The sequence below is a fragment of the Panthera pardus genome, unplaced genomic scaffold (assembly GCF_024362965.1).
Source record: "Panthera pardus isolate Hobbes unplaced genomic scaffold, ASM2436296v1 HiC_scaffold_9, whole genome shotgun sequence".
Lineage (NCBI taxonomy): Eukaryota > Metazoa > Chordata > Mammalia > Carnivora > Felidae > Panthera > Panthera pardus.
The window spans coordinates 863329-890145 of record NW_026527024.1 but is presented as its reverse complement, the minus strand read 5'-3'; the positions used below and the strand labels follow the sequence as shown (position 1 = coordinate 890145).

At 53.8% G+C, this 26817-nt stretch overlaps 1 protein-coding gene across 2 annotated transcripts; it reads right to left on the bottom strand.

Moving 5' to 3' along the window:
• Positions 1 to 479: 479 nt before the first annotated feature.
• On the bottom strand, positions 480 to 26796 carry ZNF282 (zinc finger protein 282). 2 transcript variants are annotated; one of them, XM_053898632.1, is made up of 8 exons: positions 26503 to 26796; positions 23789 to 24208; positions 14546 to 14672; positions 13887 to 14006; positions 11940 to 12059; positions 10575 to 10688; positions 8984 to 9097; positions 480 to 2891 (listed from the first exon to the last, which is right to left on the bottom strand). In XM_053898632.1, exons 1-8 carry the CDS (start codon positions 26665 to 26667, stop codon positions 2125 to 2127), a joined length of 1947 nt encoding a protein of 648 aa, XP_053754607.1. In that variant the 5' UTR covers positions 26668 to 26796; the 3' UTR covers positions 480 to 2124. The 2 variants fall into 2 exon arrangements, with proteins under 2 accessions (XP_053754607.1, XP_053754608.1); XM_053898633.1 differs by lacking the exon at positions 8984 to 9097.
• Between the last annotated feature and the right edge of the window lie 21 nt (positions 26797 to 26817).

Below are 26817 nucleotides of genomic sequence, written 5' to 3'. Positions count from 1 at the left end.
CAGTCACTAAACCTCTTTGGGAATCAGCTCCTTGAGGTTAAAATAAAGGGAGGGACTCCGGCTATGCGTTCAGGTGTTTCAAACCCATGTCTCAACAGTGACTTCTCCCCCTTCTTCGCACTCTCAACAGCCAAAAAAAAAAAAAAAAAAAAAAAGAAAGAAAGAAAAGAAAAAAGAAAAAGTTGGTCTTATTCTCCATGATTTAGATCCTGAAAATATTGATTTCCTGCATATACTCTTACAAGCAGAATACTGCCTCCTCCCAAAAGGAAAACACTGGACTAGAAGGTTCCCTTCTGCTCTACCAAAACTCCACGGAATCTGTTTAACTTCTCATCTCAACTCCTCTTCTTAAGATTTGCCTTCTTCAGAAAGCAGAAGGAAGGAAAAAAAGAAAATCGCAGTCGGGCTCCGGTTCCTCGAGGCTTTACCGTAGGAAGCCATGCTGCAGAGCCCTCTGGCCTTGTGAAAATGCAGTCTGCAATCTGGACACCTTTTATTTAATTTCAAGAACTCCCCTTGCCTGGCGGAAAGGGGTCTGAGCAAAGCAGCGCAGCGCAGATGAGGGGAGGGTGGAAGCAGGACACTCGCAAACTGGTGCCAGCTGGGCTGCCCCGACTGGGACAGAAGCAGGAGCGACGGGAGGGGCAGAACAAGTCATTCTTGACGCAAACAAGGGTCTTGGGGCGCGCCACCCCATCCCAGTGCCTGGTCATGCAGGATGCAGAAATGGAGACCGTGGCCCTTCAGGACCACGGAGCAGATGCACCAACTGAAGGGAGTCCTTTGGGCGCCTCCCGAGGCGCCTGCAGGGTCTGGGGCAGAGTAGGGTATGCTGTCCACGAGCATGGTCAGATAACAGATAGCACCGGTTGGGAGGCTCAGGGCAGGAGACTGAGGCTCTCAGACTCTAGCACCCGCTTGCCCGGCCCTCCCGGGAAGAGACTCACTTCCTTGATCGCTGCTCCTGCGGCCACAGCCTCTCCCTCACCCCTTCGCCCTGGGAATAAATCAACTGGAATAAATCAACAAAGTGAGGTCTGACCCAGGGCACCGGCTGCCTCTGGAGGGCCGGGTCACTACTGTTCAGTAAAAAGACGCACCGGATTGAAGGACCGGAGGTGGGAAGAACAGGCTGGGGGCAGGGGACCTACTGCCCTGGCAGGAAGAGCCTTTCTGGGAGGCACCAGCCAGGGCATCGCGGAGCTGCTTGGTTCCCCGCCTCGGGGTAACCCGGGGACTGGGCCCCCCGCTGCTTCTGATTTCTGGTGGGTCAGGGGAAGGAGGCAGGAGAGAGACCGAAAGAGGCCAGGCCAGAATAGTCTCTCAGACGCGGGAGGTAGGCAGTGTGTGTGGTGGGGGACACTGCTCTGGGGCCCAGGAGCCCTGCCACTCTTCTTGCGGGATCCTGGGTAAGCCATCCATCTGGGGTCTCTCTTCTCTCAGTTGCCAAGTGGGGACGATCCTACACCCCATCCACCTCAGAGGGACAGGCTAAGGGTAAAAACGGCTGACGGATAGAAAACACGTTTAAAAAAGTACAAAGCGCTATTGGAACGCGAGGCAGTGCTGTCATAAGACACGTTACCCCTTAGCCCATCCCTCATTTCACCGACACACTTTGGCTAACCTACTCGGCATCTCTTAACCTTAGGACCTCATTTCTTTCGCTCAGAAGGCTTCTGGGACTCCCTAGTTGCTTCCCCTGATCACAGTCTGTGACCCCCGCGGCCAATGGGGCGCGCCAGGTGTCTGAGGGGAGTGCCCGAAGGCTGTCGCCTCTTCACTGTCCCTCTGGCACCTTCCCTTGGGGAAGACGCTCAGCTGGCCCCTTGGTCCACCCTATGAGATGAGCTGGCCGTCCGTTCAGGCCGGACAGGTCTAGGGGCCCCTGCCAAAGCCCCCCTTCCCCCCCCCCCCCCCCCCCCGAGGACCCTGTCTGGAGTGCAATTCCTCTTCCCAATTTCCAGCGGGCGGCAGGTGGAGGGAGGGAAGGCGCGCGGAGAACCACGAACCACGGGCAGGATCGGGTTGGGGGGGGGGTGTTCCGGACGCGCCCCCAGCCCGGGGCCGCTCCCCACCCCCTGCTCCTGCCGCCGGGCCCTCCCCTCCCCCAGCCCAGCCCTAGTCGTGCTCTGGTGGCGCCTGGAGAGGCCGAGGGGCGCCGAGCCCGGGGCCGCCACTGTGCACGCGCAGGTGGTCCTTGAGCGACTCCTTGTAGCGGAAGCTCTTGCCGCACTCGCCGCACGTGTAGGGCCGCTCGCCCGTGTGGATGCGCTGGTGCTTGAGCAGGTTCTGCTTGCGGATGAAGCTCTTGCCGCAGAGCGCGCACTGGAACGGCCGCTCGCCCGTGTGCAGCCGCTGGTGGTTCTGCAGGTGCTCCTTGCGGCTGTAGGTCTTCTCGCACTCGGAGCACTTGTAGGGCCGCTCGCCGCGGTGCGTCATCTGGTGGCGGATGAGGCCCGAGTGGCAGTTGAAGCTCTTCTCGCACTCGGCGCACTCGTACGGCCGCTCCTTGGTGTGGCTGCGGTGGTGGATGATGAGGCTCTTGCGCACCCCGAAACTCTTGCCGCACTCGGGGCACGAGTAGGGCTTGCTGCGCGCGCCGTGCAGGAGCAGGCTCCGCCGCAGCCCGCCCGGGCAGCAGCTGCCGCAGCCGCCGCCGCCGCCGCCGCCTCCGGGCCCCCCGCCCGCGCCCCCGCCGCCCCCCTGCGCCCCGCCCGCGCCCCGCTCCCCGGCCAGCGCGGGGAAGCCGTCGTCCGGGGGCCCGCCGCCCGCCGCCGTCTCGGCCGCCGGGAGCACCGCCAGGCTCGGCGGAGCCGGCTGCGGCTGCGGCTGCTGCGGCTGCTGCGGGGCGGGGGGCGGGTTCTTCACCAGCAGCAGGCTGTCACCTGCAGAGGAGGACACACGGAGAAGTGACATGCTGATGGCGCTCTGTCCGGGGTCCGCCCCCCCGCACACCCTCCCTGAGAGGGGCCCAGGCCCTTAACGGATTTCCTCTGCAGCTATCTGGGCCTCAGCTTCTCCGAAAAAATGAGGGGACTGAGCAAGGGCAGGGGGCATGTTCCCTATGGTTCCGGGGCTCCTTGACCCTCTGACATGCCCAAAGCCACCCGCTGGCCAGAGAGCACCAGAAGCAGGTCCGGCAGGTGGCACTCAGTTAGAAGAGGAAACACCTGCAGAAAGCAGGGGCAGGGATGGGGGGTGGGGGTGGGGGCTGGGCTATGCGGAAGTCACGTTGGAAGGCCGAATTGCCAGGAAATAAGAAAACCGCATTCTGATGTTTGATGCTAATTTATCTAAGGAGAATCTCTGGACCAGAGGGAAAGAATTTACCAGAACTTATCCAAGGCGAAAGCCTGTCTGGGGGGCCTACAGAAATGGAATGCAGGGAGTGGGGACCAGAACCACACGGCCATTTTCAGTCATGTTTCTTTCAAGCCACTGGCCTTCAGACTTGAACAGCAGCACAGTGCCCGGACCACTGGGCCCAGCCTGCCGTCTCTATCCCCATCAAAACTGACCAGACAACGGGGGGTGGGGGGGCGTGGGGGTTCAGTCAGTTAAGCCTCCAACTCTCGATTTTGGCTCAGGTCATGATCTCGTGGTTCGTGAGTTCAAGCCCCGCATCCGGCTCTACGCTGATAGTGTGGAGCCTGCTTGGGATTCTCTGTCTCCCTCTCTCTCTGCCCCTCCTCCAAGCATTCTCTCTCTCTCTCAAAAATAAATAAATAAACTTAAAAAAACCCCAAAAAACTGACGAGGTAGAGAGCCAACTCCATAGGACACTGGCCAGGGGCAAAAGCCACAGTAACTCTCCCGGCCTCGATCCAGGGTGCCAGGCCTTCAATCCTGTAGGACTGATCGTGGGCTGTGGCCTCCATCGCAGCTGCACCATGGGCCTTGTTTCTCCCTCCACCCAACCTGCTTCTCTCACCCCTTCATTCCCAAGGGGACCCCAAGGAACCACATGCACATAAGCCTCCATTTCAGGGCCTGTTTCCCAGGAAACCCAACTTGAAACAGTCCTAATTTCTACTCTGATAATTCTTCCAACTCGGTGTGCGTGTCAATCCACTGCTCTCACCTTCCCATCATGCACCCGCTCCCCTCTGCCCTCCCTTGCTGACCCAGCCCAGTTCCCGTGGTCAGCACCGGGGTCACTGGGCCACGAAACACCCTTTATGCTGCTCTGCTTGCCTGGGGAACCCCAACACAGCAACCATGCTTGAGCAGCTGAAGACGGCTGGCAAAAACTGCACAGATCTCAAAAGGGGCCCCCACCCGGCCTGGCACCCTACTCTACTTCTCAGCGTGCCCTGATTTATGGGGCGTACATCCCACCTCTTCCAGCCGCCAGCCTGAGGACTGTTGTTCCCGCCCTCACTGGCCAGTAATGGATTCAGACTTAGGCATGTGACCTCGTTCTGGCCGATGACACGTGAGTAGGAGGCTTCTGGGTGCTTCCTCACTCCTTCGAGTGTAGGAAAAGAGACGGCCTTTCCTTTCCCTCTGGTCTGGATGTGACTGCTTTGGAAGAGCTGTGCCCACCTTGCTCCAGCCATTCCAAGGAGGCTGAACAAAGAGCTGGAAAGAACCCGGGTCCCGGATAATGTAGCTTCATCCTTGAATCAACTTGAGGCTGAACCTCAACTGCCTCTTAGTTATGCAGTGGAATAAATGTCTTCATTGTTGAGGGCAGTTTCAATCAGGGGTCTAAAGCAGTGGAGAACAGCCTACCAGGTACGGTGGTCCAGTATCTCCCAATTTAAGAGAACATTCTCCCCGGACCCCATGTGCTCCCAGGCTCCGCTACCCCATCTCACCTCATCTTTGGTCCTTTTCATACCAATGTTCTTGAAGAGTTATCTACCCTTGCTTTTACTGATCTCTTTCAAACTCTCCCCGCTGAAACAACTTTTTCAAGGTCATCAACAACCTCCAAGTTGCCCAACCCAATGGCCTCTTAGCAGTCCTGCATATTCAGGCCCTCGTTGTGTTTGTAGTTAACCCTCCCTCCCTTGAGAGTCTCTTCTCTTAGCCTCTGGATTTCCTCCAGGTTCACACCTCATGGCTCTTTAATTCTTTGTCTACGCTCTCCCTAGATCTCTTAGAGTCCCCAGCCTTAAAATAACCTATGTGTAATAATTTAGCAGGCCTTTGTCCCTGGTCCCTAGGAGGTAGCCTCTAAATCCTTGGAATTTCCAGGGTGAAAGGAGTGTCTTTCTTATTCAAGATAGGCTCTGGTGTTATGCTAATGAGGCAATTCGTGGTGAGTGCCTAGATAGTGGAAGCCAAAAACTGATGACTCAGGATCTGGGCTGCCTATGCCTGTAAGACCGTCCCCACGACTGGAGAGAGGGGACAGGCTGGAGAACGACCTCAACCTCACCTCCAGTGGTTCAACCAATCAGAAGTATGCAAAGAAACTCCAGTAAAAATTCTAGACACAGAAGCTTCAGTGAGCTTCTCTAATAGGCAATACATACTGTGTATTGTCACACATCACTGTGCTGGGACGGTGACACTCCTGATCCCACAGGGAGCAGACAACATAAGCTTCAATGTTTAGGACCCTTCCAGAACTGGTCCTGTGGATCTCTCCTTTCGCTCTAATAAAACTAACTATGAGTGTAGATGCCTTCCTGAGTTCTGTGAGTTGTTCTAGTGAACTGAACCCCAGGGGCTAATGGGAACCCCTGGATTTGTACCCAGATGGTCACAAGTGAGTGGGTTGGGGACCCTCAAATTTGCAGCTGGTGTCTGAAGTCAGAGCAGTCTCGTGGAGGAGGGTACTTCACCTGGGAAGTCTGGTCTAATTCCAGGGAGTTGCTGTCAGAAGTCATTGCCACCTACAACCCCAGGTGAATCTAACCCCGAGTTCTCTCTTGAACTTCAGACTCCTGTGTTCATCTGCCTACTTGGATGCCATCTCAGATCTCACAGGCCCAAAGTAGAGCACTTGATTTACACAGTGAACCGGCTCTGTCCCAGGACTCACCATTCCAGGAAACGGAATTTTGGTTCAGGTCCTGATTTCACGGTTTGTGAGTTCGAGCCCCGCATCGGGTTCTATGCTGACCCCATGGAGCCTGCCAGGGATTCTCTCTGTCCCCCGCCCCCCCCCCCCCCCGTCCCTCCCCTTCTCTCTCTCTCAAAAATAAATAAAAATAAATGAACATTAAAAAAAAAAAAAAAGGAAACCAGATCATGTCACTAACCTGTTTCTTCCCCAGGGAGGCCTTTCCTGACTTAACCCCCCAGCCCCCACACCACCTGCCTGCTTTCCCCCTGAGTCATCACCTCAGAGCCCAGACTGCCCCTGACTTTATCTGGTGTGCTCATGAACTTGCTTGTCCCCCATCACCTTCCCACATAAGGAGCGACCCAGGCTCTTTTTCCCTGCTGTTCCTAAGTACTTGTAATACTGCATAGCACAGAGTAGGCACTGAGGAAATCTTTCTCAAATAACAGAAACTGAAAAAGGCGGGGACCAGAACTTTAACCCAAGGCAGCGAACAACGTGGGAATTTCAGGAGTGGGCCTTCAAATCGCATTTTGTAAGTGTTGGCATCTGCGTAGGGGAGTCTGGCTCTAGGCTCCTGACCCCACTCGCTCCAGAAGCATCTGGTAGCCACGGGACTCCAAAGTCCTCCTCAGACTTCCTGCTTCGATGGAGCCTCACACACATTCCCTTCCCTTTGGCTGAGTTAGATTTTTCTTCCTGTCTTACACTAGCTATCAGATGTAATTGAGGAATCCCTTTTACTACAATGTAGTGTCCAATCAGGCTGAAGTCTGACTTTGGGTCAAATAGGACACCAGGTCTTTCTTGCACACCCCGGGGCAGGGGGAAGGAGGCTGGCAGAGACGGGCATCCTAGGGTTCTGTGTTTTACTCTAATTCCACTACCCTCTCCAGTCCCAAACCCTCTCCAGAAGACGTGATCCCACGTCTCACCAAAAGTCCATCCTGTTGTCCTTGAGAAAGGACGTGCACTCTTTAAACCTCAGAGATACCACAGGTGAGATACTAATTTCAAGACGAACAAGTGGAAGGCGGGCCCCCCCTTCGGGAGAAAGTCAGGAAGCTCTGATAAGAGGCTCTGGTGACTAGGCCGGTGGGAGCATTTCCCGACACTCCTGTCTCCCAAACACTGGGCATTGCCTCCCAAATGCCAAGGTTCGAAGGCCTCCCAGAGAGAAAACAGCACGAGGCAAATCGTTCTGTGACTCAGAATATCCAAACCGAGTAGGTAAAATGGTCTGCTCACTTGCAAAGCTTTGCAGTCTCTGTATAGACTCCCCTCGATCATTCCCACGGCCACACAAGGTCTCCAGGAAAAGGCTCCTCCAGGCCCACGTACCCCCAGGCAACTTGGAGAAATCAAGCGGTCGTGCTGAGGGACAAAGGTTTGGGCAGAATTCCTGGCACGGGGTTTAATGAACTAGCACCTACGTCTTCGAGGCCAGAAACGGCCTGAGCACCATCAAGAAGGAAGTGGAAAACTGCGGTCGCTTCTTCCCGGCCTCGGTCAGTCCCCTGGCTTGCCCGGTCTCACCCCAGCCCAGCAGCAGGTCGGAAGAGGACCACTTTAAATTCTATTTTCAACAAGGGCACACGTGGCTCCTCTCCGGCTCCCTGACCAGTCCTCCAGCCCCCGCCAACTCTTCCAGACTGGACTCAACTGGTCTCACGGAGAGCGGGATCCACTTGCCTGGGTTTTAAATGGCCTTCCCGATCAGAAATAATCTATGTGCTCAGCTCTTCCCTGGATTCTAGGCTCTTGGAGGGTTTCAGGAGTATGGACAGGGAGCATACTGACCAGAAGACACTAAGTCAGCCATCTCGAGGGCAAGGACATAGTGCTAAGTCTGGCAAGGAACGCCAGCCAGACGCTAAGGGTGTTAAATGATCCGCGAACATATGCCTAAGGTCACTGGCCAATAAGTGAAACTTCAGAAAAGACCCAGGAGACCCAAGTCATGTGAGACGTTTGGTCCCTTACCTACTGGGGGAAAAAAAATCCCCTCTGCCTGTTGGAGCTTTATTATCTTTACCAGCTACTTTGGGAGGTCAGCTCAGGGCTGGCTTGGGACTACGGCCAGCGTCTTCTAATTACGTGAGCCACCTGGTGTCATCAACTCCTGCTCAGGCGCCAGTGGCTCGGCTCTCTCCCAGCCCCCTCTCCTTTCTTTGCTGTTACGAGCTGAACTACAGCCCCCCAAAAAGATGTGGAAATCCAAACCCCAGGTACTGCAGAAAGTGACCTTATTTGGAAACAGCCTCTTTCCAGACGTAATTAGTTAAGATGAGGTCATACTGGAGTAGCGTGGGCCCTGACGCCGTCTGACTTATGTCTTTAAAGGAAGACGGCTAGGAGAAGACACCGACACGCAGGGAGAACACCACGCGAGGGTAAAGGCAGAGGTGGAGCCATGCATCTGCAAGCCCAAGGAATGCTAAACGCTGCCACAAACACCAGAAGCTAGGAGGTTTTCAGAAAGGGCATGACCCTGCCGACCCCTTGATTTTAGACTTCTGGCCTCCAGAACGGAGAGACAATACCTTTCTGTTGTTCTAAGCCACCCCGTTTGTGGTGCCTTGTTAAGACAGCACTAGGAGGGGCGCTCAGTGGGTTGAGCGGCCGGCTTCGGCTCAGGTCACGATCTCACAGTTTGTGGGTTCGAGCCCCACGTTGGGCTCTGTGCTGACACTTCAGAGCCTGGAGCCTGCTGTGGATTCTGTCTCCCTCTCTCTGCTCCTCCCCCACTCGTGCTCTGTGTGTGTGTGTCTCTCTCTCAAAAATAAACATTAAAAAAAAGAAGACGACAGCACAAGGACACAAACATGCCTGCCGTCTTCCAAGATGAAAGGAGACAGTGCTTTGATACAGAACATCACCCTGTCAGGGGGTAGACCAAGGCAAGCAACCATCCCTGTGGACGACATACCCAGGGGCCCCAGGGGACGAGTTACTCACTGGGGCCAGAGTCTAATCCGAGCTCTCCTTCCATGGAGTCACGTGGGCCCCACGGGTATGGCTGCTCCTCCTGTTTGATCCACGACAGAATGTCATGTGCTGAGATCAGAGACTCTGTTCGCGGAAAGAAGGCAGCCTGAGATTCTGTTCATTCCCACTGAGCAGCCCATCAAGGGTTAGAAAACCCTCACATGCAAGGCCCGCCGCCCCGGCTCACAGGGCACGTGGCAGTGGGGCATCTTTGTCTCATTTCCTGGCCTCCTCACCCTCCCAAGCGCCCTCACGGATGGGATCTCGCTTGTGCTCGAGACATTGAGCTGGCCACGGAGGAGGAGGCTTCGCCCAAAGTCTGTGCAGCTGCAGAACCCAGATGAGAACCTGCATCTTCCAATCTGTCCACGGAGCCCCAGAGCAGCCTGCGGGTCCACAAGAGGCCAGAGGGAGGTCTGGTGTCTGACGGCCCATGGGACCAGGGTACGAGTAATGGGACTTAAGAACCAGCAATGGCAGGGGCGCATGGGTGGCTCAGTTGGTTAAGCGTCTGACTTCAGCTCAGGTCATGATCTCGCGGTTCCCGGGTTTGAGACCCGCATTGGGCTCTCTGCTATCGGCATGGAGCCTGCTTTGAATCCTCTGTTCCCCTCTTTGTGCTCCCTCTCTCTGTCTCTGTCTCTCTCTCTCAAAAATAAATAAACATTAAACAAAAAAATTTTTTAAGTTCTAAAGTTGAAACAAGGAATGCTAGCTTTTTTTTTTTAATTTTTCTAATGTTTATTTTATTTTTGAGAGAGAGGGAGACAGAGAGAACAAGCAGGGGAGGGGCAGAGAGAAGGAGACACAGAATGCAAAGCAGGCTCCAGGCTCCAAGCTATCAGCACGGAGCCTGATGCGGGGCTTGAACTCACGAACCGTAAGATCATGACCTGAGCCGAAGTCAGATGCTCAACTGAGCCACCCAGGCGCCCCAGGAATGCTAGCTTTTATGTCTGATCTTGTCTTCCTGGTGTGTGGGGTCAGTTGAGACCCTGGGGTCATCGCTACCAAATATGAGGACACGGGACTTCTCCAGCTCTACAAGCACACGTGAAAACACATACACGCATGTGCGCACACGCACGCACACACACACGCACACACACACACACGTCCCAGACAGGTGCAACTTCACTGTTCTGTATGCGTGGACCGTACCCAGAAGTTTCTCAGAAGAGATTTAACTAGCGTCCACTCATGAAAAATTCCAAAAAATGTAAATTACTTTCATTCTGTCACAAAAATATACACCAGTTCTAAAAGTCTTTCTGGTTCTATTTATTGCTCAAAAATTGTCATTGCTGAAATAACTGTCGCGTCAGTTACGTTGACGCAATAAACTGTCAATGTAATGATTCTTTTAGAAAAGCCCTCTGTACTTTACGAATGGTTAGATTCCAAAATCTGTACGAAGTTGCTCACTGAGGGACACGCTGTATTCTATCCCCTGAGCCTTTCACTGGCCTTTAACCAAAAGTGATCAGACTGACTTCCCAGCAGTTACAAAACTCAGAGAGAGTCTCCGTGTCCTTGACATTCATCCTGGTATCTTGCTCACCTGAATTGGGGTCCGTTGGAATATCTCTCTCTGCCAGATCCTGCTGATCCCATACGCACGGGTGCTCCTCCTGTTTAATCCGGGACAAGAGGTCCTGGGCGGAGGCTGGTGAGTCTGTGGGGATACAGCAACAAAGGCCTCAGGGGACACGAGGGGGCCTGCAAGTCTGTGCTCTGAGTAAATCTCTCATCTCCTGCAACGATCTCTTTTCCCTAAAATTCAGGCATAATTGAATCACACTAATTAATTAAAGGTTTAAGTCAGCTTGTCCCCATTTAATGGAGCTTTTGCAGCAGATGAGTGGATACCGTGGGGGGAGCATCATTACCGGTGACTTCGAGAGAGAGTCTTTCTGTGCTTCGGGAACTTCAGTCGTTAGAGTAAGAGTCACATTTGAGCACAAAGCTCCACCGTGGCCAGAGGTATTCCTCGCGAGGGGATTTTCCAGGAAAATGAGGCCTTCCATGAGCCTTTTAGATTCACCATTTTATTGGGATTTTTCTAAGACGTATGCTCTCTCTTCTGCAGTCTGCTCAACCTCATTTACTCTTTCTTGCCTTCTTATCTCTCAAAGCTCTCTTTGAAGATACTAATAGTGTGATGCCATCTGGGAGCGTGCCTGATGGAAAGGGAACGGGCTTTCCTCCACTCAGATGATGTGATCCCTTACCTGTGGGCGTGAGGCTCTGACTAAGTGGGGGCTGAGGTTTGTGGAACTCTAACCTCTGGATAAGTAATGAGCTATAGTATGTTACGAGATCCTGTGATGGGTAATTTTGTGACAGCTAGGCCATGGAACCCACATAGTTGGCCAGACGTCATTCTAGATATTTCTGTAAATGTATTTTTTTTTTTCAGAGATTGGTATTTAAATCAGGAACCCTTGAGTCAAACGGACTGCCTTCCACAACGTGGGTGGGCCTCATGCCAACAGCTGAAGGCTTTCATAGAAAAAGACCGAGCACCCCCAAAGAAGAGGGGATCTGGCCAGCAGACTGGACACGGCAGCCTCCACAATCATTGAAGCCAAGTCCTTAAAATCAATCGGTCTGTCTCTCTCTCTCCACACCCGGACACACACCCACACTCACCTTGTGGGTTCTCGGGAATAGTTAAAATAGTTGAAAACTGATACAAAAAAGACAAGAAACAGGACAAGCTAAGCCCGGATGTGCGGCAGATTGCCGGAGCCATGTTCGTGCCCCTTCAGGAAACCCTGTCTCTCTGCCCGCCCGAGGTCCAGCTCCTCCATTTCCAGCTCTGGCCTCTGGCCTGGCACACACAATGGACAATGCTGGGGGCCGTCAGACCATGCCGGGCCCTTCCTCTCCCTCCCTGGCTCGGGCAGCTCCTGGACTCACTCACCAGTAATGGACTCCGTGGGGATGGCTCTTTCCTCCAGGCCCCGCTGGCCCCGGACACATAGGGCTTCTTCCCGCTTTACCTGAGAGGACGAATCCTGTGCAGGCACCAGGGGCTCCGCTCCTGGGGAGAGGGAATCATGTCATTTTGGTGTCCTTTCTGAACAACATCACCCGGATGTTCTTGGGGTCAGGAGCACAGCTGACGGCACTTGTGAGGGAAGGACACGGGGGCTTCGGGTTCCTGGTGGGCAACTGCAGGGGACCCCGAGAAGCAGAAGGTCCTGGGAGCAGAGAAACAATCAGTATTCAGGACAAAGGGGTAGGCCTGGCCACAAGATGAGGTGTAATAAGGCCGGGAGAGAGTTCCAGAAACAGCCCAGGCTGGGTTCGGGGCTAATCAGGACCAGATCAGAAGTTTGACCTCCGTGTAGGAGTCACTGATTTTCACTTTTCACCCCAGTCAGAAAGAGGTGGCCAGATATACACACACACACACACACACATACACACACACACACACAGGCCAGGTCCTTCTGATGTTCCATGGCGTGATGTACCAGCCCCGGCAGCAGGCGGCTTGGGTGGAGGGGGACAGATTAGATGAGGGACTGGGTTCAACACTGCCCGCAGCCCAGCAGGCGAGTCACCCGACCTCTCTCTCGGCCTGCTCGTTCCCCCCACAATGTGGGCATAGCGACCACAGCTCTAGCTCCCGCACAGGGATGGATGAGAACTCGGGGAGACTGCTGATGTACCGGACTGAAACGTGAACGCCTGCAGAGCTGGAAGGCAGGGAAGGGGCCGCTCGGATGAACTGTCCAGAGACAGAAACTTGATCAGTGGTGGCCGGTGGCTGGGGGCCGGGGGCTTGGTGGGGGAAGTAGGAGTGACCGCTCATGGGTCCAGGGTCTCCCGTAAGGAAAATGTTCTGGAACTCGACAGTGGTGACGGTCACACAGCTTTGTGAACCACTGAATTACACACTTTATAAGAGTGATTTTAGGGGCGCCTGGGTGGCTCGGTTGAGCGTCCGACTTCAGCTCAGGTCATGATCTCGAAGTTAGTGAGTTCGAGCCCTGCGTCGGGCTCTGTACTGCCAGCTCAGAGCCTGGACCCTCCTTTGGATTCTGTGTCTCTGTCTCTCTCTGTCCCTCCCCTGCTCACACTCTGTCTCTCTCTCTCTCTCTCAAAAATAAACTTAAAAAAAAATTAAAATAAATAAATACATAAATAAAAGAGTGACTTTATGGCACATGAATTACATCTCAATGAAGAGAACAGACTGGCAAGGAGGGGTCGCTACCTTCTAAGGGAGCTTCCTTAAAAAGGACAGAGTTCAGGGGCACCTGGGCGGCTCAGTCGGTTAAGCGTCCGACTTCAGCTCAGATCACGGTCTCAAGGCTGAGTTCGAGTCCCGAGTTGGGCTCTGTGCTATCACTGTCGAGCCTGCTTCAGATCCTCTGTCCCCGCGCCCCCTCTCCTACTCATAATGTCAGGAACTAGATCTCCTGGGGACCACACATCCCCTCTTGAGTAAGGAAGGCAGTGAGGAAGGCGTGAAGTGTGAATCTGCCTGTGGTGAGGCCCCAGCAAAACCCCGTATCCATGCGGGCTCCCCATCTGCCCCGGGGCTAGGCCCGGCTGCTCCCAGGTCTCCAGCCTCTCCCTGCAGGCGGAGGTCAGGCCTGGGAGGCTGCGAGCCTGCTCCTCTCTTCTCTCTGCCCAGCTCACCTGGGCCTCCACAGCTGCCTGGCTCTGACCCAACAGACAAGCTCGGTGCTCCTTGGGCCCAGAAGCCTCTTCCTGTAAGTGACTGCCATTATTTCGGTGGTGGCAGAACCGGCCCCAAGAACGACTCAAGGGAAGCCCGTCTTGAACTCAAGCAAGGATGGTGAGGCTTCTCTCCTGCCCTGACCTTGGCCCGGGGCTTTTTTTCAGCTGCCATCACCTGTGTCTGGATCCATTAGGATTTCTCGCTCTTCTGGGTCACGCTGCTCCCACACACAAGGCTCTTCCCTGGGCTCCGCCTGGGATGGCGCATCCGGCTTGGGCACTGCGCCCTCCGCGTCTAGAATGAGTTGGAGGGGAAGGAAGGACACAGCGAAGTTGACCAACGGATCCCAATCAAGGGCGCTGGCAGAAGTCTCCCTCACCCCAAATGCCCTCCCCACCAGAGGGCCCCTCGAGGCGGTGGCCATCACGTATACGAGCTAATCTCTTATGAGGAACCTTGAGAACCAGCGAACGGATTCCCAGGTTCTGGTGTAGAAACAGCTGGACTCTGAAAGCCAGCAGCAGACAGACCGTGGCTCGTCCAAGGCTATTGGGATGAGGCGTGTAGTCAGGTGCCAGTGATGCGGTTTGGCTACATTCCAGAACAAAGCAGCCCCGAGCTGAGTGCTATAGTGACAGTTCCCGTAACTGGGCTTTCAACCATCGTGTTGTTAGAATCATTCTATCTTTAGGGCATTATAAGCACAGAGTTTCTTGCATTTCCCTGAGGGATAAACACGAACACCTTGCCCGGGTGGTGTGAACGTGGGTTGGAAAGCGTTTCACTGCCCTCTGCACACGCTGCCTGCCCCAGAGGAGGGAGGGCGCTCTTACCCAGGGACACCAGGGTTTTGTAGTTCTCCTTGACAAGGTTGTTGTAAAGCTCCTTCTGCCACTCGTCCAAGTTCTTCCACTCATCCTCAGAGAAGTAGACAGCGATGTCGACAAAGGTCACCGGAACCTGGGCCGACAAGAGTCACAGTCTGGCATCTGCTTGCTTGTCCCCACAGCCTCCCCTCCAGGGGCCACGGGGACCCTTTCACCCCAGAGCCTGGCCTTCGATCTCCACGGCTCCTTGCCCCCCAGATCCCAGCCCAGTCCACCTCAGTGGGCACAGTCCACTCTACTCCCGATCTTCTTATGCTTCCAAAACAGGGATGGTCAACATGCCATCGCCCCACCCCCCTTTTTTTTTTTTTAATTTTTTTTTCAACGTTTTTTATTTATTTTGGGGACAGAGAGAGACAGAGCATGAACGGGGGAGGGGCAGAGAGAGAGGGAGACACAGAATCGGAAACAGGCTCCAGGCTCCGAGCCATCAGCCCAGAGCCTGACGCGGGGCTCGAACTCACGGACCGGACCGCGAGATCGTGACCTGGCTGAAGTCGGACGCTTAACCGACTGCGCCACCCAGGCGCCCCCCCACCCCTTTTTTTTAACGCACTTAACCATATCCTTTGTAAGTTCGCTTTCAGGTAAACTGGGTACCTGAAGGCAGAGCTGAAATCCACATGCTGCTTTTGGCACTCCAGGTGTCAGAGGTGTGGAAGGTTCTCAGAGGGGGGGTCCCTGTCCCCAAACCTGTATTTCCAGTCAGGTTAGCTCAAGGTACACGCTTACATTTTTGTCACCAAAACACGTAAATCTAAGGGCGTGTACTAAAGCTGCAGGACCTTGATCTCGATGGTTCGACGCTAGATCCCAAGCATCTGGAGGCACCTGCTTTGGAGCCAGTAACTGTGTGTTGACTATGTTGAACGGCTGTTGCCAGTACTGGGCAGCTAAGTCCACTGCAGCCTGGCTCACCCATCGCCGGTGCGGCTCCATAGTGATTCCACCCAGTCTAGTCTGTTCTCCAGGACTCCTATTTCGGTATGACAAGGGTCCTTGTCTCTACCCCCCTCAGACGCTCACCGGCATGGCCCAGCCTCGCACCAAATCTTTCAAAATGGTTTCGCTTCATGACTTTATTATCTGAGCTTCCCCTCCGGGACACATGGCCTTGTCGCCATCGCTCGCACCCTGGCCTCCCACCCTCCATTCTCCCCAGCCCTAACTGGAGTGGGTCAGGCTCCGAACCTGCACACACGTGTGGCCAAGGCAAGCCCCTGCGGCACCTCTGGACACATTACATAAGGACAGCCCTCGGGGCACCTGGCCCACTGGCGTCCAGCTCGGTGAGTGGGCAGTGCCTTTACATGAATTAGAAATGTCTAGGGGCACCTGGGTGGCTCAGTCTTTGGCTCAGGTCATGATCTCACAGCTCGTGAGTTCAACCCCTGCGTCGGGCTCTGTGCTGACAGCTCAGAGCCCAGAGCTTGCTTCAGATTCTGTGTCTCCCTCTCTCTCTGCCCCTTCCTTGCTCATGCTCTGTCTCTGTCTCTCTCTCTCAAAAATAAATAAACAGTAAAAAAATTTAAAAGAAGAAGAAGAAGAAGAAGAAGAAGAAGAAGAAGAAGAAGAAGGAGAAATAATAATAATAATAATAATAATAATATCTAGGGGCCCCTGAGTGGCTCAGTCAGTTAAGCATACTCTTGGTTTCAGCTCAGGTCACAATTTCACGGTTCGTGGGATCAACCCTCACATCAGGCTCTGCAGCAACAGTACAGAGCCTGCTTGGGATTCTCTCTCTCTGCCTCTCCCCTGCTGGTGCGCGCACTCTCTCTCTCTCTCTCTCTGTCTCAAATAAATAAACTTAAAAAAAAAAAAAACTTTCATTAAAAAAAAAAGAGGGTACCTAGGTGGCTCAGTCGGTTAAGCGTCCAACTTTGGCTCAGGTCATGATCTCGTGGTTCACGAGTTCAAGCCTTGAGTCAGGTTCTGTGCTGACAGCTCAGAGCCCAGAACCTGCTTCAGATTCTGTGTCTCCCTCTCTCTCTGCCCCTTCCCTGCTCATGCTCTGTCTCTCTCTCTCTCTCTCAAAAATAAATAAACACTAAAAAAATTTAAAAAAAAAAAAAAGAAGAAGAAGAAATGTCTAGGGGCCCCTGGGTGGCTCAGTCAGTTAAGCATCTGACTCTTGGTTTTGGCTCAGGTCACAATTTCACAGCTCGTGGGATGAAGTCCCCACATAATGCTCTGCAGCGACAGTACAGAGACTGCTTAGGATTCTCTCTCTCTGCCTCTCCCCCGTTGGTGCTGTCTCTCTCTCTCTCTCTCTCTCAAATAAATAAACTTTAAAAAAAAAAAAAAAAAAACTTTCATTAAAAAAAAAGAAAAAAAGAGAGGACTTAGGTGGCTCAGTCGGTTAAGCATCCAACTTCGTCTCCGGTCATGATCTTGCAGTTCATGAGTTCAAGCCTCATGTCGGGTTCTGTGCCGACAGCTCAGATCCTGGACCCTGCTTCAGATTCTGTGTCTCCCTCTCTCTGTGCCCCTTCCCCACTCATGCACTCTCTCTCTCTCTCAAAAAAACAAAAACAAAAACAAAAACACCAGACCTGCTGGTGCCCAGCTCAATGAGTGGGCAGAGGCTTTATATAAATTAAAAATGTCTTGGGGGTACCTGGGTGCCTCAGTTGGTGAAGTGTCTGTCTTCTGCTCCGCTCATAATCTCACGGTTCGTGGGTTCACGCCCCTTGTCAGGCTCCATGCTGACAGTGCAGAGCCTGCCTGGGATTCTCTTTCTCTTTCCCTCTTTCTCTCTGCCCCTCTCCCACTCTCACACATGATGCCCTCTCTCTCCCTCTCAAAATAAATAAATAAACGTTAAAAAAAAACGACAGAGGGGCACCTGGGTGGCTCAGTCGGTTGAGCGGCCGGCTTCGGCTCAGGTCATGATCTCACGGTCCGTGAGTTCGAGCCCCGCGTCAGGCTCTGTGCTGACAGCTCAGAGCCTGGAGCCTGTTTCAGATTCTGTGTCTCCCTCTCTCTGACCCTCTCCCGTTCATGCTCTGTCTCTCTCTGTCTCAAAAATAAATAAATGTTAAAAAAAAAAATGACAGAATTGTCTGCTCTCACATCAGGTGCTCATAACCTTACGGGCATCCTGCACACCTATATGCCACCCGCTGAGTGATAGCTCACGCATCACCCATCTTTAGAGACAGAACAGAATTCCTAATTTCCTGGATCTTCCACCAGACTTCGGCAAATCCCCAACCTGGGAAAACCGACACAGACCACTTTCCGCATTTGAATTTCCTGCTGCTAGACAAAAGTCACAAAATTCTGCAGGTGACACCCACCATACATTCGTGCCACTTGTCCCAAGGCTGCTTTGGAAGCCTCTCGTTGATCTTGTTGACATCTGCTCTGCTCCCTGAGAGGCATCTTTCAAACTCTTCCCTCCTCCCAACCCTCCCCTACCCCCATCGGTCCCAGATTCTGCTCACAGGTAGCTGCTGGCAAGCTCCCCTTCTTGGCCCGTCTCACCAAGCCAACCCTCCTGCTAACGTGCCTCTCATTTCTCCTCCATCTCCTGCCCGGGAAACTCAACCCAAACAATCTTTTCTCTCTGACATCCCAGGCTCTCCCTTGTGGGTCACCCAACCTAAGATGAACCCAACTCTGCTGCATCAAGAGACCCTACCCTCCCTCTTCGCTTGAAACACACTTGGCATTTCTTCTCCACAACCCATGCCTCCTTTAACCCTTTACAATCCGGCTATGAACCCCTCACACTCTGAAACCACACCCTGGATGGTCATCAGTGGCCTCTTGTTAACCCTCACCCTTTCAGACCTCTTTGAAAGGGAAGATCGCTTTTCTGGAATGTTCTCCTTGTTGGTTTCCACAACTCTGCTTCCTCCTGCCCACCACAGCTTACTGCTTCCTCTTCCTCCCCCAACCCCAAGGCTCTGCCCTTCCCCTTCCCTGTTCCTTCGCTTGTTCTTCAGCAAATTCATCCCCTGCACCACCTCAGTGGTTACCTCTTTGCACATGACACTCTTCAGCTTTCCTTGTTGCCTTCAGAGTTCAGATTTCCACAGCCCTCTGAGTGGCTCCATTCAGTCGCCTTTTAGGTACCTCAAACTACACGTATCCAAAACCAAGTTCATTCTCTTTTCCAACAGGCCGACTCCTCGGCCTCACTTCATCATTTCTATGAAGAGTCACAATTCTGGAATCATATTCTCGCGGTCGGAAATAGACATCCCTTCATAAAAACTTCCCTGGGCCAGGATACAGCAGACAGTCTGAGACATGGCTGGAGACTGCAGGGAGCCTACAGTCTGGCTAGACAGAAAAACCATCCGTGAATTATCTGTCGGCCAATTAACAGACACAATAGAACCCAAAAGGCACAGAGGATCTGAGAGACAACAGCCTTCCTTGGATCTGACAAAGCGGATGCATTTAGCATGGCCAAGAGTACACGATGAATTCTAACTATTACTAGCAACGTTAATTAACTTTCTCATGGTGCTTTAAGGGCGTGGGTTTTACAATAGGCCCACAAATTCTTTGACCGTCCCTTCCAAAAGTACAGCCCAATTCTCCTCCCCCTGAGTGCGGGCAGAAGATTCAGTGACCCACTTCTAACAAACAAATTAAGCAGCGATGTGTACGATTTCTGAGCCCAGGTCATAAAAGACATTACGGCTCCGCGCCGGTCTCTCTCTGGGGTCACTCAGTCTTGGGGGACAGCTGCCATGTCGTGAGGGCACAACAGGCGTGTTGGGAGGTCCACATGGTGGGGAACTGAGGCCTCCTGCCATCAGCCAAGTGAGTGGGCCATACCGGAGACAGGGTCTCCAGCCTCGGCCAAGCCTTCAGGTGACCATAAACTGGATTATAACTTCATGAGACTCTGAGCCAGAACCACTCAGCCAGAACTCCCTAAGTTCCTAACCCACAGAAAGCACAAGATGGTAAATACGCTAAGTTTTGGAGTGATCTGTTACACAGCCACAGGTAACTAACACACAGCGAGCTACACAGTGTTGTCCCATCAACAAAATCAATGAATGCTCACAACTCATGCGACACACGTATCATCATTTTCATTTCCCGTGAGAATACTGAAACTCAGAAGGACCAGCTGGGCATTTACCTACAGCATCATTTACTTCTCCTTCACTTCTTTCAAAAGAGGGACTGAGGAGGCTCCGCGACAACCAAAAACAGACTTCAGCAGGTGTGGGAAGACAGGACGTGGCAAAAGCCGAGATTCACATCCTAGTCCTTTGATCCCAGACCCCATACCCATCCCATCGTTCTGCGAGGGCATATGTCAACTTGGAACGCCTAACGCCCGATCCGATGCACAGAACACACAAAGGTGCCACCGGAGGCCACGGAGCCGGGTTAAAGCATGCGGCACAGAGAAGGGGACAGGGCAGTGTGTGAAGAGATGCCGGTTGGGCCAGATAAGCAGTGTGCCAAACCACACTGAGAAGGAGCATCTGTGGCTGCAGCGGGAGGGGGTATTCGAGAGAGGAACCAAACCACTCTTACCACTCAGTTCTAGGAGCCCGCAATAAATTGCCGTCACACCACTCTGCTGGCAAAGTCACTGCCTCGGTTGCCTCAGCAGATATGGAGACAGAGGAGACCCAATCCCTTATTTGGAGGTGGGAGCTCTCCAGCTGGACAGACTCACTCGGCAAATACTTTTGGAATACTGACTAAAGTCAGGTACAGCTATAGGCAAGGAGACACAGCAGTGAACCATGCAGAAATGACATTCCGGTCAGAGAAAACCATCCAAGGGGGCAAAAAAAAAAAAAAAGGAAGTACATACTTACGGTGCCCAATGGCACAGAGCAGGGACAGGGAAAAGAGCATGTAGGGATGGGGGGGCGTGGTTTTCTTGTTTGGGGGGAGGGGCATGGAAGGGCAGACCCCTGGATGGATGGAAGCAACGGGAGGGGTCCAGGTAGGTACTCAGGGAGGGAGCTTGCTAGTGGAGGAAAGTCCCTGAGGTGAGACTGCGTGGCCGGGAAGGAGTGGACAGGAAGGGCGGAGGGGAGAGGAGGTCAGAAAAGTGCAGCTGGAGAGAGGGCTCCTGATGGAACAGGGGCTTTTATGTTGCATGAGGGGGAAGCCATTTGGGGGTTTTAAGCAGAAGTAACTGATTTTTTTTTTTTAATTTTTTTAAATGTCTATTTTTGAGAGAGAGAGAGAGAACATGCACAATTGAGGGAGGGGCAGAGAGAGAGAGAGAGAGAGAGAGAGAGAGAAAGAGAGGGAGACACAAAATCTGAAGCAGGCTCCAGGCTCTGAGCTGTCAGCACGGAGCCCTACTCATGGCTCAAACTCACGGACCTCGAGATCATGACCTGAGCCAAAGTCAGAGGCTTAAATCAGCCACCCAGGTGCCACTAACTGGTTTATATTTTTGAAGGATCGCTCTGGCTGCTCTGCTGAGAACAGACTGTACAGGGTGAGGGACGAGGATGGAGACCAGGCAGGAGACCATGGCGACAGAGGTTCCCACCAGATGATGGTGGGAGCAGTGGAGATGGAAAGCAGAGATTAGACCATGGACAGTATTTTGAAGAAGAGTCAGGCAGACAGCATTTACCAATCTATTGGAAGGAGGGTTGAGAAAGAAAGGAAGCAAACGTGACCCCAAGGTTTTTGGCTTGAACGCCTGGAAGGGTAGAGTCGTCTTCCATGGAGACGAGGATGATTCGGTTAGAACGGGTTTCAGGCAGAAGATGGGAGTTCAGTTTGGTCGCGTTAAATCTAAGATACTGATTGAAAACCACTGGATTAGCAGGTAGACATGTGAATCTAGCATTTAAGAAGGAAGTCTGGGCAAGAGACAGAGAAAGAGTGTGGGAGGGGGAGACTGCATTCGGGAGCCGACAGCACACAGGCTGCATTCAGAACTCCAAGACGAAATGAAATCATGAGGGAGGGAGTGTAGATAATGAGTCAAAGGTCAACACCCAGCTCCGGACCTCTCCAAACAGAAGAGGTCGGGAAGTGGAGGTGAACCAGTGCAGAAGACTGAGCAGGAGCCACGAGTAGATAGGAGCAGAATCAAGAGAGGTGACTTGGGAGCCATGTGAAAAGGTGTTTCAAGGAGGGGGGTGGCTTCCTGTATGCATCGCCACCTTCGGGGCAGAGAGGACGAAGACAGAACTGACTGTGGACATCATGAAGGCTTTGGCAAGATGAACAGGATGGAGAGGTGAGAGCAAAAGCCTGGTGGGCAGAGGTTCCAGGGAGAATGATCCAATTACCAAGGTACTGGGATACTGAGAATAGAGGAACACGTTCAACGAGACCATGGAGGACGCAGAGGCAGAATCCAGACAGTCAGAAACTTGGGAGGACACATGGCCTACTTTCTTCTACATACACTTTTCTTTTCTTTTTTTTTAATGTTTATTTATTTTGAGAGAGAGAGAGAGAGAGAGAGAGCTGGGGAGGTACAAAGAGAGAGGGAGGCAGAAGACCCAAAGCAGGCTCTGTGCTATCAGCACACAGGGGATCATGGGGCTCAAACTCACGAACCACAAGATCATGACCTGAGCCGAAGTCAGATGCTTAACCAACTGAGCCACCCAGGTGCCCCTCTACAGACACTTTTCATGGAAAAATGAAAGAGACGAAGGAGGAACTGACAGATTTTAAAAGACTTAAAAAAAAAATAGCACCTTCTTAAGTTCTGATCCAAACAAATTAATAGAAAACAAATTATAACATGTTTGGAAGACCAGAAAATGTGAACACTGACTGGATGTCTGAGTGGGCTGAGGCTTTTGTGGTGGTGGCAATATTGAGACATTATTTCAGAAAAAGACTCTATTTTTTAGAGCTATACACTGAAATATTTACAAAAAAAAAAAAAAAAAGACTGATATCTGAGACTGGCTTCAAAATAAAATGGGAGGGGATGTGGGTAGGGATTTAGAGGAAATAGGCAAAGGGCTGACAGCCATTGAAACTGGACAAAGGACGGGCACCTGGGTGGCTCAGTTGGTTAAGGGTCCAACCACAGGTCAGGTCATGATCTCATGGCTCGTGAGTTCGAGCCCCGTGCTGGGCTCTGTGCTGACAGCTCAGAGCTTGGAGCCTGTTTTGGATTCTGTGTCTCCCTCTCTCTCTGACCCTCCCCCACTCACGCTGTGTCCCCCCCCCCCCCGCCTCTTTCAAGGATAAACATTAAAAAAAAAATTAAAAACAAAACAAAACTGGATGACGGGTATAGGACAGTTCATCACACTATTCTATCTACTTGTGTGTATATTTGAATTTTCTATAATAAAAAGATGAAAAAGGGGAGGGAGAGAAGGAACTGGAGACAGCAAATACTGATGACTCGGTTAAGGAATTCTGCTCTAATGAGGAGCAGAGAAATGAGGCACAGGCTGGAGGGAGAGGCAGGGTCTAGGGACAGTTTCGTTACAGAGACAGGCAATGTTCGAAGATGTCTAGAGCAACCAGTAGAGGCAGGAGTGGACGACCCAGAGGAGAAAGGGGGAGAAGGCCCGAGTGAGCCCCGGGGTCGGTGAAGGGTGGGCCAGTAAGGCCGCAGGAACAGGGAAGGCAGCAGGCCCGAGGCAGCATCGGATGAATGTGGTGGCTTCACGTGCATCTCTTTTGGGGACTCCCATTTTCTCAGTGGACCAGAGGCTGGGTCATCGATCAACCGTGCTATGTTGAGGATCCAGAGGGACAGTGGGAGAGCAAATGGAAGGGGGAAATGGAGCATGAATTCTGAGCTGCAAGAGGGGCCCACAGAGGGGACGGTCACAACTTCCTAGCAATTCCAGTTAGCATGGTTTGGGGTGTGTCTCAGCCACGCTCAGGTAAGTTCATCCGAAGATAACCAATGACTCATGGTCGTCTGTAGGTGCCAAGGGGAAACCCCAAGCAATGAAGAGCTGCAGGAGTCTGCAGACACCCAGGTACCTTGGCGGTATTGGGAAAGGTGACGGGAAAGGCCAACAGAGAAAAGCAGCACACGGATTCCGCGGGGAATGGGTAGAGGGCAGCCTCACGGAGCTAGAAAATTCAAGACTAGGTTGTTTAAGCGGAGGCAGGCTTTAAGAGAAACCGAAATCCCACATGGGGGAGCCAGAGAGTTTCATGGGCAGGACTGGCAATTTGGAATCAAGAGTTGTTCACATGTGCGGGTCCTCGCTTCCATCTCTGCCCGCGAGGACCGCTACGTACCTTGGGGACCTCCCCCTTGCTGCCTGGCGGCAGCCTCAGCACCCAGAAGTTCCTGTTTCTCAGCAGGTTCTCCATGTTCTCCAGCCGCCTCTGCAGCAGCCCGTACTCCTGCAGCAGGGTCCCCAGCACAGCCCACTTGCTCTCCATGTGGTTCCCGAACTCCACGGCCGTCTTCTCGCAGTCTGCCAGCTTCTTCTCGGCGGTGCCCGTCCGCCCCTCCAGATTTAGCAGCTGGCTGGCCTGGGCATCCACCTTCCTCTCCACGGCCTGAATGGCGGCCACCACGGTCCAGAGCGAGATCTCTGCTGTGGGCAGCTGGGGCTCTCTCATCATGCGGTCAGGGAAGACGGGTGCCCTATCTGGGAAGGGTGGGAACTGAAAAGGCATCGGTCGCCGGGCATCCATGTCCCATTCTTGAGCCTGTGTGCGGAGCGAGAAAGTGACAGTCTGGGATGAGACCCCATGTGAGTGGGGAGTGGGGCGTGACAACAGGAAACAACGAATCAAATGCCTCAGATTCTCGCCCTTCCGCCATGCCCCCACCCTCCAGGCCACGGTGTTCGTTAATGTCCCCAGTGACAGCTCAAGCAGCCCAGCCAACCTTCCCATTTCCTGCCATGGTCACTGGTTCACCTACCTCGACCCTTGGCAGGTCAAGGCTGTGGACAACCCCCCCCCCCCCGCCTACAATGTCACATATCGCTTTCACAGAACAGCCGCTTTCCTCAGGGGCTAGACTTAGTGATGAACTCTCTCTGGAGTTGCCTAGTGCTTTCTGTTTCAGAGTAAGAATTTTCTTGTAAGTCATCTGACCCTAATCTTCCCAGCCATCTCTAAGCAGGTTGGGGCAAGAATGATTATCTCCGCCTTCAAGATGATGGAACTGAGGCACGGAGAAGTGGTGGTCATTCTACGGCACCCGGTTTCACCGCCAAATGGGGCAGCTCTAGGTGCCGCAGGGAACAAAAACACAGTTGAGGAAAGTGCCACCATACCCAGCAGGGCTGTGACCCAAGGAGCCACCAGAGAGCCCCAGTGAGTGAGCTGAAGGGCATCCTTTTTTCCATATACAACTATTTATTCATATTTTCTAAAATGAAAATAGGCTCACCAGAAAACATTCACTGACGAGGGGAGAAGAGGACGTGCCTAAGAGGAAGAGGAGACTTCCAGTCCCGTCCTTGCTTCCTGGAGGAGGGGCACCCCAGGGTGCAGCTCTGTCCCCAGAAGGTGAGGCCCCCTGGGTACAAGTTGGGAGCTAAACCCTGTGACCAAGAGGGGGTGGTCACAGTTCATTGGTGACCTGGGAACCAGCCCCATACCATAGCAGCAACCAGGGCTTAATAATGGACAACAGCAGGGATGATAGCCAATTCTCCTTACATGTGCGATGGGAGGAGGTATCGTTTTCTTTTCTCCCTGTTGCTGCTGAAGAGGCCCTCAGGCTGGGCAACGTGGTGGCTTGCTGCTTAGGGGTGACCCGGGCAGGCTAGGGACAAGCATGCCAACTGCTCTAACTCTAAGCAGCTGTGACCGTCACAGAGGAACACCCCACAGCTTCTAGGGAATCGCTCGGTGACCTGGGATAAAGGGGAACAGGGCCCTGGATGCCAGGCCCTGCAGAAGAAAGAGGCGATGTTTCCATCAAAGCCATCCATCTAGAGCAGATTTAGGCTTGACTCCTCCGGGCCCGTAGGAGGAGACAAGGGCCGACAGCGGAAGCTCAGAGCGTCCCCAGGCCCAATTTGCTTTTGGAAGGTTTAGAGACCTAAGGCTGAAAAATGATCCAACACAACGGAGCAGCTCCTGGCTAACTTGTCAGAACCCGGTCGAGAAGCAGGCCAGGAACAGAGGGGGCTTCTGGGGGATCCGCCCAGGGTCGGTTCCCACACTCTCCGGGGGCGGGCGGGGAGACCCGTCCAGGTCTCCATGGGCACCACCTCCTCGCCTTTTACACAGTACACAGCTCCCAAGCACTGGCTATCAAACTCCTCTGCACACTGAGGTCCTCACGGAGCTTTAAAGAACTGACTGGTGTCTCCTCTCAACCTTAGAGACGCTGATTTCACTGGGTTGGGGCCAAGTTGGGCGTCAGGAGTCTTAAACGCTGCTCGGGTGACTCTAACGTGCAGCCAAGTTTGCCAACGGCTGAAAAGAAGGCAAAGTCACCTCTCGACGGCCCCTCTCCTCCGTCACACCCGGTGCAAGGGAAAAGCGAATGACTCGTTAGACTTGGTGCAAGATGGCAATACAACATCCAAAAATATCTTTTTGTCAAAGTGGCTACGGTGTAAACCTGTTGGGGTACGCAGGTGCGCACACGCCCGGGGCCGGGGCACGAGTGCGGCGGGCCGAGCGCTCGGCCGCCGGGCGCGAAGGTGAGCCGCGGTCGCGGCTCCGCCAGGTCTCGGCCCCCTTCCCCGCGGGGCCTCCTCCGGGCGCCCGCACCCCGTGCACGCGGCCTCGGGGCCTGCTGCTCGGCGGCGCGCGCGGGCCGGGCCTGCTCGGGCGCCGGGGCCGGCCGCGGGGCTCGGGGCCGGGCCTGCTCGGAGCCGCCGCGCCCCGCCTGTCGCGCGAGTCCGCCCGGGCCCCGGGCCCACCGGGGCCTCCGATTCCGCGCCCGCACGCCGAGGGCCCCCGGGCGCCCGCAGCCCCGCGCCCCGCCCCCACGGCCAGGCGGCGCGGCCATGGCGCTGGGCGGGGGCTGCACCCACCTGCATGGGCGGCATTCCCTCGGCCATTTCCCCGCGCAGCGCCGGCTCCTGGTGGCAGACCTCCTCCGGGGGCAGAGCCTGGGCCCAGCTCCAGCTCCCGCTGTCCAGCCCCAGGCCCTGGATGCCCAGCTGCTGAGGCTGCGGCCGTGTTGACACAAACTGCATCCTGGGAGTGCTGTTCCCCGCTCGGGCCGGCCAGGGAGAAGAAGAACGTTTTCCAGGCGCCTTCCCCCTCGCCGGGGCCGGACAGCTCCATCTACAGCCCGTAGGAGCAAACAGTCCCCTTCGGCGGCGCTCCCCGCCCCTGCGCCGCCA

Bases quoted from the DNA above. Each gene is read 5' to 3' on its own strand.
- ZNF282 (XM_053898632.1), bottom strand. From the start codon at position 26,667: ATGCAGTTTGTGTCAACACGGCCGCAGCCTCAGCAGCTGGGCATCCAG. The intron at 14,673-23,788 runs GTACGTAGCGGT...TTGTCGGCCCAG, and splicing joins GCAAGGGGGAGGTCCCCAAG to GTTCCGGTGACCTTTGTCGA. The intron at 9,098-10,574 runs GTGAGCAAGATA...TTCCGCGAACAG, and splicing joins TCCAACGGACCCCAATTCAG to AGTCTCTGATCTCAGCACAT.